Source organism: Hyla sarda, chromosome 8 (genome assembly GCF_029499605.1).
Source record: "Hyla sarda isolate aHylSar1 chromosome 8, aHylSar1.hap1, whole genome shotgun sequence".
Taxonomy (NCBI): Eukaryota; Metazoa; Chordata; class Amphibia; order Anura; family Hylidae; genus Hyla; species Hyla sarda.
In genome coordinates, this window is record NC_079196.1 from 233,176,778 (window position 1) to 233,188,292 (window position 11,515).

Sequence of the window (11,515 nt, forward strand, 5' to 3'; positions counted from 1 at the left end):
AAAAGTATTGCACAATTATACAGATGACAGCGAGAAAACCTCTTATTTGTGTATATACAGATAACTGCTCTTGGGCCTCATTCACACCTCCATTTTCTTTTTCTTTTTCTTTAAAATGATGAAAAGATTCTTACCTCTTCTGTATGTTCTAGACTTGGCTTATAAATACTGATACAAAATACACGAGTGTGAACGAGGCTTTAGATGTATTCAGACTGCAGTGAACGTTCTTCTGACGACTTCTTGACTTCTTCTCTTGCAGTACCAAGGCCGTTGTGGGGATCACATCTAGATGTTCAGATCAGGACGTGCAATGGTTAATGGAGTTCATCAAAGGGACATTTTGGGAAGTCGTAGCCGATGTGAGGTTTCTGCCGATCACCAACCGGAACACATTGGAGTGGGAGGAGAGAGTGTGCAGATGCTCGGTGGGGATCCTGTATCACACCAAACGTCACGGACGGCTGAACATCGTGGATATAGATGGAGCTTTATATGATGAGGAACTCAGATCACTCTACAGAATTCTGGGTAATGACGATATCTCTGATCAAATCCTAATAAGTTTGCAAAGCTTTTGACTAATGTTGATCTACCCTGTGCCATTTTAACCCCCAACCAGCTCCCTTGGGCCATTTTTATTCCTCACTCAACCCCTAATGCCATTTTTAGTCCCCACCCCCTCTTCTTCTCTCCCTTCTCACTGCTCTCCTTGCTGTCTCACCCGTCTTGTGTCCTCCGATGGGCTCCCACAGGCTCTGTGTCCAGCATCCTCTATGCTGTTCTGCGCTTGTAAGGCATGACATGAGGATCGTCAGTCGTCAGTAGCCGCCACAGCTCACTGATTTGAAGTGGCCCACACTGCAGAACCTGAACAGGCTGCTGGCGTCGCGTCCACTTTAAATCAGTCTGCAATTTGCAGCTTGTCATAGAGGCTGGGTCTGCGGTGTGGGAGTGTACAGGATTTGTGAGACCCACAGGCATAGCGCCTGACCACCCGCAACAGCCTCTTTCCTGCCTGCATGTCTTTCATTGGATCATGCGGGATCTCAATCCCAATGCAGGGCTCAGAATTGTCCATGGTGAAGGAAGGGCCACATAGATCGTACGTGTAGACCTCTTCTTTCATCTCTCGCCGGCCCCACATCTCCTGTAACAAGGAGAGATATGTAGCTGTACAAAGATGATTTGTTCATCAGGTCACAACAAAGGCTGCTCACTTGCCCTTTTACACAGGGCTATAATAGGGTCACAGGGTCGATAGACTGTCTAGTCTTAATTTACACCATTCATTAGTTGGCTTACTTTTATGCCAAAAATGGTATCATTTAATCCATAACCTTCATGTCTACTAGGCCACACCCAATTATTAGGTGGAGCACAAAAGTGTTTAAAATGCAACATAAATGTGGGCACATTATGTCATTTAGTTTTTTTTTTTTGTACAAATTGTTTTAGATTTTTTGGTGCACACTATTTTATTTATCACCCACATTTTAATGGGCTTGATATCTTATTTCAAACACTGAATGAATTATCTTAGAATTAGTTTATCTAGTTTCTACAAGAATGTAAATCAGCGTGGCTATATACAGAACTAGCAGGACTCCCATCACTAATGACTGTCCTCCCTGCTCTGAGCAAGCCATGCCAGCGGGGGACAGCATACAGCAGTGCTGAGCCCACCACTGTATACTGTACAGAAGTGGAACTCACATCACTCTAATGAGGGAAATCACTGCTCTGTTCTAGCTGTGCTGTCGGCAATGCAGCCGTGGATGCAGCTCGGCTGAGCAGGCGGTATACATTGTATGCCTTCTGCTCAACCAGGAAAGAGTTAAGGAGCCCATCAGATGGGAGTGCCCAAAAGTTTAACATGTCTCCCCCCCCCCCCTGTTACCTGCAGTCCTGCCTCTAGTTACCAAGGTCGTTACTAGGGGCGGGGCTACATGAGATTAAAGAACAGACAGAAACCTGGACTGGTAAGTGGAGGCCCCTGACTGTATACAGTAAACAGCCATGTATATAGATAGCTGTATGCTGTATATTCCAGAAGGAGTTAACTAGCAATGCTCAGTTTAGCAAGTTAGCTACTGAGGGAGACACAGGAACTAGTTCACCCTCTCCTGTGTGTTTACAGCCATGTGCTATGCATAGCTGCATACAGCAAATCCCTGGGTATTTCTCATTCCAAAAAAGCCATCTGCACCAGCAAAAACAAGGTTAAACGTGAGGCAAAAAATATAGGTCTTGGAGTCCTCCATGTTTTGACCCTTGCCCACTCTCATTGTATTTGGTTCCGCTTGTGTACTTTATTATTCTCCTGGTTCTAACCCATGTGGTTTTTTGACCTGGTTACATCCAGCACCCATTCAGAATAGGTTGCCCAGTAGGGGGTCTGTCATCTAGAGCAGATCGTCAAGTAGGAAGGGACAGTTGCTGTGGGAGATCTCAGGGCTACACTTTTCCTTGCCCAACATGACAAAATGTTTACCCCACAGCAGGTGACCCCTAAAGAAGGGTTGTTCTGTGATGTATTGACCTGAGACCTTACAGGGATTTTTTGATTTATATAGCACCGGTATAGGCTGTTCTATTACAGGATCCCATCTGGATCAAACAAGCATTGGATTAATTTTGAAGAAGTATAAATATATTTTAGTATCTACCCATCCTCATGATCACATTATTGTTGTGGGATGGTACACACAATTTGATCAACATGTGAACAGAGAACCTCCACTTTATATATACATAAAACATAGCCATAATGCAGCTCAAAATAATTCATGCATTTACTGTACTCTGATGTCTATTATGTGATCTAAAATTTGCTTAAATTGTTTGTACAGGTAAGAGTAAGGTCCTGGTGGTGTTGGATGATGTGGAGGATTGTTCTGACAGAGAAAGGTGGAGGGTCCTGGAGACACAACCCAGCCTTAGAGATCTATCCTCTCAGCTCCTCCTCTTCACAGAAAAAGGCAAAAAAGAAGAAGCCTTAAAGAAGATGACAGAGTTCCTTAAGGCCTTTGGCTACAATACAGTAGCTCGGGATCTCAAAACCAACACCAATAATTCTACAGGTAATTTTCAATTGAAAAAAATTAATGTCCAAGATACCAAGAAAGTATTGTCTGTAATAAGATAAAACTAGACATAACTATTGTGTATAACAACTACTACTAATGTATAGATAATGGGGCTGGACTTTCTTAAAAAGCTCCATCACAGTCCATAGACGACTTAAGAAAAAAATGACACCTTCCCCGAAAATAAGACATGCCCGTAAAATAAGCCATAGAAGAATTTCTAAGCATTGTCGTAATATAAGCCATACCCCGAAAATAAGACAGTGGTAGGCGTGGCTAAGCGTATCGGCCCGGAGTGGTAAAGAAGACGGGCAGCCCTTCTCATCTGCCCCTTCGTGACAGCTGCTATCTTGGAGGTGACCGGTGAGGTGTCGGCAGCCCCATCAATAAGGTTGGCACCCTGTCAGGTCACGGTCCTTCTGTTCACGCTGCCAGCCGCAGCATAGAGGGAGACGGAAAGGGAAAGTAAAAGTCTCCTCAGTGAAGAAAGGAACAGAAAGTTTTGCTTTGTGGGTCCTCAGGGTGAAGAATAAAGCTGTGGCTGCCATTTTACTCAGCACTGTGGGTCTCTCTTACCAAGCACCAACCAGTTACAGGCTGTGGGTCTCTGTAATGTTGTACCATACTTAATAAAAATAAGACAACCCCTAAAAATAAGCTATAGTGTGTCTTATTTTTGGGGAAACACGGTAGTTCACACTTTAAAAAGGGGGGGGGGGAATTACTAACATATTTAGGTGAAGTAATTCCAGAGTTACGCCTGTCTCTAACTCTGTAGCCATTGCGCAGCTTTGCTCAATGGAGGCTGGGAGCCATCTCGCTGAGCTCCCCTGCCTCATCAATATTCACTCCCCAGCCCGCCCCAATCCTGAATATGCAAATGTCTTCACGCTCACGTCACTAGGCTGTGTGACCCTGGAGGATGGGGGGGAGGGGGCATGGGATGGGGGTTGAGTGCTCTGTGCAAGCGTAGCTGGAAACTTCCGGATGTAGCAAGGCTTCAGAGGACAAGTATAGGTAGGAAGTCACCAATTACGCTGATCATATAGTAAAACTTAGCTTTTACATTAATAAGGTAAAATGGTACAAAATTATAATAGTGCACAACAAAAAGTGCTGGAATAGGGAGAAGGGTACAGGTGAGTACCTGCACTAACAACCCTGCCTAAATAAGGAGAGGGGGGGGGGGGCTCCTATTGATATGGATATAAACAGATAGCCTGGTAAGTATCCTACTCCCTTCCAAATTTGATTAGGTCAGTTTGATAAATCTTGTGCATGCACCGTAAGTAATTCACACAGACACACACATGGTCAGTGGTAAAGTACTTCTGAACTTTATTATAAGTTCCCCTTGGATATATCACCTCTGTAATTAGCTCCCACCCCCTACTATGCCTTTCCTGAACAGTTTGGTGGGCATCTTTGTTCAGAGGTTCCGCACAATGGGATGGGCGAGACAGGAAAGAGCAACATAGCATCAGGGGGAGGGGTGTCTCCTCAATGAGCATTTTAAATATAAACGTAGATACATCTATTACACTATCGTGTGGAACGGGGATAGGGAAATAACACAATACAATTTAATTATATACGTATACACAATGAAGTGGAACACTTCTCTTGCCAACGCGTTTCGCTTGCAAGGGCTCATCAGGGAGTAAGAGGAGACCCCAATAGGATACATAAGATAATGATATTAAAGAAAATACTACATATATATCAACATGTATATGAACAATTGATATTGATATTAGTGATATGAGCCCCCTCCTTATTTAGGCAGGGGTGTTAGTGTAGGTACTCACCTGTACCCTTCTCCCTATCCCAGCACTTTTTGTTGTGCACTATTATAATTTTGTACTATTTTACCCTATTGAAGTAAAAGCTGAGTTTTACTATATCACAAGCCTAATTGGTGACTTCCTACCTATACTTGTATTTATATTCATTCACCAAGAGACAGTTCATCAAACTGGTCTTGGTTACCATTTATTCTTTGCCCAATTGTTGTGTTATTTGAGGCTTCAGAGGAGCCATTCTCTTAGGCACATAAGTTGTACATAAGATAAATGTATATTCACAATTTACGTGTCCAAGAGAGAAAACCTTTAAATGGGTACTCGGGTGGAAAACTTTTTTTTTTTTTTTTTAAACAACTGGTGGCAGAAAGTTAAACAGATTTGTAAATTATAGATAGTGGGGTGTGTAGCTCACTAAATGATAAGAGAAAGTGTTCGAGGTTAAAGGTGATGCCTTCACCCAATCAGGCCTGTTCAATTTAGGAAAAAGTTAATATGTAAAACCAGTCCTCAAGAACACTGTGGGTATATAGAATATAGTAAAGAGTAGTTTAAAAGAAGAGGAGAAAAAATATTGGATCAAATAAATATTAATTTATTAATGTAAGTATATGAATTTTTAACCAATCACTCTGCAGGGCCCTTGCAGGAGTGAGTTGGAAAATACTGATAAAATGTAAATAAAAATATGAGTAAATACAAATAAAAAATAAAATAAATGCACCAATAGTGTCCACTGGATGGTTAGCAATATGTTTCTTTCTATTGATAATCACAATTGTGTCCCAGGGTGTCCAATAGAAAAATCACAGTTCAGTAGGAAAACAGTTCAAAGAGTGAATGAATGAATGAATGAATGAATGAATGAATAAATGAACTCCTGTGAAGATCGTATGAGTCTCATCAGTTACTGTAACAGATTTGTAGAAATGGCAACAGTTGTAACTATTACAGTAACAGAAGTTGTAGCAGATATAGCAGCAGTTGTGGCAACAGTAGCGATTAGGGCAGCAATTGTAGTGACTTTGTTGCAATCTTTGAATATGTAGTATTGGTGCACAGCATCACTCACCCTCCTTCTCAGCTGTTGGTGATCCCGGCAGGCAGCGATACTCACGGATAGTGTTCTCGGTAGATCGCGAACCTCTGCAGACCGCGGTATCCTGTGAGTGATGAAGGCTGTCTGTAATGCCGATCTGGATCGTAGCCTGGGTGAGTGGTTCTCCGGTTGGCTGTAGGTGTCCTGGACTAGCACGGAAAGGCGTCCGGCCTGGGGAAGACGTGTCCAGGAATTTGGCTGTCCGGGGCTGTGAGTGAAAGACTGGGAGCAGCTGCGTGTCCGAATGATGCGCTAGCTGCGCGCGTTTTGCGATGGTCCCAAATCTGTGGCCATATCATACAAGTGTATACCACATTTAAAGACTCTATATCCACCCATTGTGGCTAGCAACCACTGGATGCCCACAGATTTGGGACCATCGCAACACGCGCGCAGCTAGCGCATCATTCGGACACGCAGCTGCTCCCAGTCTTTCACTCACAGCCCCAGACAGCGAAGTTCTTGGACACGTCTTCCCCAGGCCGGACGCCTTTCCGTGCTAGTCCAGGACACCTACAGCCAACCGGAGAACCACTCACCCAGGCTACGATCCAGATCGGCATTACAGACAGCCTTCATCACTCACAGGATACCGCGGTCTGCAGAGGTTCGCGATCTACCGAGAACACTATCCGTGAGTATCGCTGCCTGCCGGGATCACCAACAGCCGAGAAGGAGGGTGAGTGATGCTGTGCACCGATACTACATATTCAAAGATTGCAACAAAGTCACTACAATTGCTGCCCTAATCGCTACTGTTGCCACAACTGCTGCTATATCTGCTATAACTGCTGTTACTGTAATAGTTACAACTGTTGCCATTTCTACAAATCTGTTACAGTAACTGATGAGACTCATACGATCTTCACAGGAGTTCATTCATTCATTCATTCATTCATTCACTCTTTGAACTGTTTTCCTACTGAACTGTGATTTTTCTATTGGACACCCTGGGACACAATTGTGATTATCAATAGAAAGAGACATATTGCTAACCATCCAGTGGACACTATTGGTGCATTTATTTTATTTTTTATTTGTATTTACTCATATTTTTATTTACATTTTATCAGTATTTTCCAACTCACTCCTGCAAGGGCCCTGCAGAGTGATTGGTTATTAATTCATATACTTACATTAATAAATTCATATTTATTTGATCCAATATTTTTTCTCTTCTTCTTTTAAACTACTCTTTACTATATTCTATATACCCACAGTGTTCTTGAGGACTGGTTTAACATATGTACTTTTTCCTAGATTTGTAAATTACTTATATTAAAAAAATCTTTATTCTTCCAATACTTATTAGCTGCTGAGTACTACAGAGGAAATTATTTTCTTTTTAGAACACAGTGCTCTCTGCTGACATCATGACCACAGTGCTCTCTGCTGACATCTCTGTCCATTTTAGGAACTGTTCAGAGCAGCATATGTTTGCTATGGGGATTTTCTCCTACTCTGGACAGTTCTTAAAATGGACAGAGATGTCAGCAGAGAGCACTGTGTTTGTGATGTCAGCAGAGAGCTCTGTGTTCCAAAAAGAAAATAATTTCCTCTGTAGTACTCAGCAGCTAATAAGTATTGGAAGGATAAATATTTTTTTAATAGAAGTAATTTACAAATCTGTTTAACTTTCTGGCACCAGCTGATTTAAAAAAAAAAAAGTTTTCCACCAGAGTACCCCTTTAAATACAGAAGATGATCAACCAGAAATACTAAAGTGTCTATAGCGGACGTGTAGCCAGACTATCCTGAGTCAGCTTGATGCCATAATCCATGAATACCCTATACAAGGCATATTGTGTGCCATTGGGTACACTCCTGGTCTTTAGAGAAGAACCTGGTCTATTATTTTATTTATTTTTCTCCACTTTTTGGTGCGACAATAGTTTATTGTTTGTCTCAGTTCTGTATCCTTAATCTTCTTTATACTTGTACTGTGCCTAAAAGTATACAGGTTTACAGAGAGTGGTGTGACCACAGCCTTCTAATGACTCCCTATATACTATGGGGTATAATGCTGCTGTGGAGATCACAGCTGTAACCAGGACACCGGCATGGACTCAACCTGAGGTCCTCTTTAATGTCCCTGTTTTTATATATTGGTAGAGATAAAGAATATGGTGAAGTCGGAGGATCAAAGCAGATGGAGTGTTTTGAAATCTATTTTACCCAGTTTAAAAAGTGAGGTAAGTCCGGTCATATATGAATTTATTTCTCTAAATACAAAATACAATAAATAACTGATGGGTTGATTCCCCCACAGGACTAAGAATGGTTTATGACCACAGGTCTCCCCATTACATTATACCCAGGTCTCCCCATTACATTATACCCAGGTCTCCCCAATACATTATATACAGGTCTCCCTATTACATTATATACAGGTCTCCCCATTACATTATACCCAGGTCTCCCCATTACATTATATACAGGTCTCCCCATTACATTATACCCAGGTCTCCCCATTACATTATATACAGGTCTCCCCATTACATTATATACAGGTCTCCACATTACATTATACACAGGTCTCCCCATTACATTATATACAGGTCTCCCCATTACATTATACCCAGGTCTCCCCATTACATTATATACAGGTCTCCCCATTACATTATATACAGGTCTCCCCATTACATTATACCCAGGTCTCCCCATTACATTATACACAGGACTCCCCATTACATTATACCCAGGTCTCCCCATTACATTATACACAGGTCTCCCCATTACATTATATACAGGTCTCCCCATTACATTATACCCAGGTCTCCCCATTATATTATATACAGGTCTCCCCATTACATTATACACAGGTCTCCCCATTACATTATATACAGGTCTCCCCATTACATTATACACAGGTCTCCCCATTATATTATATACAGGTCTCCCCATTACATTATATACAGGTCTCCCCATTACATTATACACAGGTCTCCCCATTACATTATATACAGGTCTCCCCATTACATTATATACAGGTCTCCCCATTACATTATATACAGGTCTCCCCATTACATTATACCCAGGTCTCCCCATTACATTATACACAGGTCTCCCCATTACATTATATACAGGTCTCCCCATTACAATATACACTGGTCTCCCCATTACATTATATATACATCTCCCCATTACATTATATAAAGGTCTCCCCATTACATTATATACAGGTCTCCCCATCACATTATATATAGGTCTCCCCATTACATTATACACAGGTATCCCCATTACATTATATATAGGTCTCCCCATTACATTATACCCAGGTCTCCCCATTACATTATACACAGGTCTCCCCATTACATTATACACAGGTCTCCCCATTACATCATACCCAGGTCTCCCCATTACATTATATACAGGTCTCCCCATTACAATATACACTGGTCTCCCCATTACATTATATACAGGTCTCCCCATTACATTATACACAGGACACCCCATTACATTATGTACAGGTCTCCCCATTACATTATATAGAGGTCTCCCCATTACATTATATACAGGTCTCCCCATTACATTATATACAGGTCTCCCGATTACATTATATACAGGTCTCCCCATTACATTATATACAGGTCTCCCCATTACATAATACACAGGTCTCCCCATTACATTATACACAGGACACCCCATTACATTATGTACAGGTCTCCCCATTACATTATATAGAGGTCTCCCCATTACATTATATACAGGTCTCCCCATTACATTATATACAGGTCTCCCCATTAAGTTATACCCATGTCTCCCCATTACATTATACCCAGGTCTCCCCAATACATTATATACAGGTCTCCCCATTACATTATATATAATTCTCCCCATTACATTATATACAGGTCTCCCCATTAAATTATATACAGGTCTCCCCATTACATTATACCCAGGTCTCCCCATTACATTATATATAGGTCTCCCCATTACATTATATACAGGTCTCCCCATTACATTATATATAGGTCTCCCCATTACATTTTATACAGGTCTCCCCATTACATTATATACAGGTTTCCCCATTACATTATATACAGATCTCCCCATTACATTATATACAGGTCTCCCCATTATATTATATACAGGTCTCCACATTACATTATATACAGGTCTCCCCATTACATTATATACAGATCTCCCCATTACATTATATATAGGTCTCCCCATTACATTATATACAGGTCTCCCCATTACATTATATACAGGTCTCCCCATTACATTATATACAGATCTCCCCATTACATTATATACAGGTCTCCCCATTACATTATATACAGGTCTCCCCATTACATTATATACAGGTCTCCCCATTACATTATATATAGGTCTCCCCATTACATTATATACAGGTCTCCCCATTACATTATATACAGGTCTCCCCATTACATTATATACAGGTCTCCCCTTTCTGTGTATGTCTGTGTGTGTGTGTGCCTGTGTCTGTCTGTGTGTGTTTCTCTGTGTTTCTGTGTGCATGTCTTTGTGTGTGTGTCTCTGTGTGTGTCTGTCTCTGTGTCTGTGTCTCTGTGTTTCTGTCTGTGTCTGTCTGTGTCTCTGTTTGTGTGTCTCTGTGTGTGTCTCTGTCTGTGTGTGTCTCTATGTCTGTGTCTCTGTGTGTGTGTGTGTGTCTGTGGATGTGTGTGTGTATCAGTGTTTATACATTGGAGGGGCAAGCTGTGCATAACTAGCTTGCCCCCTGACTGGTGAGCAGTTAAGGGGTGAAGAAATGTACAGGCAAGGTTTTTTAGCCCCCTCCCCCACCTGTAAAACTTGCCAGTGGCTACAGTGGTATGTCCCATGGGTAGGGGGGAAGGAGTGCACCAATCAGGGGTTTAATAGTTTCCCGGGCTTTCAGAGGCCCTCCCCTGGGTATTTATAGCTGTGGTGCCTCCCTTCCCCCCTCAATCTGCCCAGGACCCGGAGTTTTGCCCTCCCTCCCTCCCTTTTTTGTATCTCTGTTTATTGTAAGTCACAGCTTGGCGGTAAGAAGACGGTGAAAGCGGGGTCAACCCGGGGTAGACCCCCACAATGGACGAAGGGGCAGCACCTCTCGGGTTGGTAAGAAGCCAATCGGTGTCTTTGTTACAGTTAAATTGTTATTTATATAAGTAATTTTATAAATAAAGCTGTGGCCGATCCCCACCCACGGAAAAGTTGAATTGTTGTTGTGTCAGTTATTATTTAATTAATTATTGTAATAAGGGGGAGGGGTAGTTATAGCCGCTAGGAGCTAATTGGGTCTCAAAAGTCTTGTGTGTGTGTCTGTTTCTCTGTGTTTTATTTGTGTCTGTGTGTGTTTGTGTGTTTCTGTGTGTGCCTCTGTTTTTGTGTGTCTGTGTGGGTGTGTGTGTGTCTGTCTGTGTTTTATATGTGTCTGTGTGTGTTTGTGTGTGAGTCTCTGTATCCCTGTGTCTGTGTGTCTCTGTGTTCATATGTGTGTGTGTCTCTCTGTATTTATATGTGTGTGTGTCTGTGTTTATATGTGTCTTTGTGTTTATATGTGTGTGTGTTTCTGT

At 41.9% G+C, this 11,515-nt stretch overlaps 1 protein-coding gene across 1 annotated transcript in view; it reads left to right on the forward strand.

Annotated features, from left to right (window-relative positions):
- Positions 1–11,515, forward strand: part of LOC130284626 (centromere-associated protein E-like) — a 98,068-nt gene that overhangs the window by 45,573 nt on the left and 40,980 nt on the right. The window contains exons 2-4 of the mRNA XM_056535149.1: positions 263–531; positions 2,853–3,083; positions 8,103–8,182. Coding sequence (XP_056391124.1) covers positions 263–531; positions 2,853–3,083; positions 8,103–8,182 — 580 coding nt within the window. The remainder of the gene's footprint in view (positions 1–262; positions 532–2,852; positions 3,084–8,102; positions 8,183–11,515) is intronic.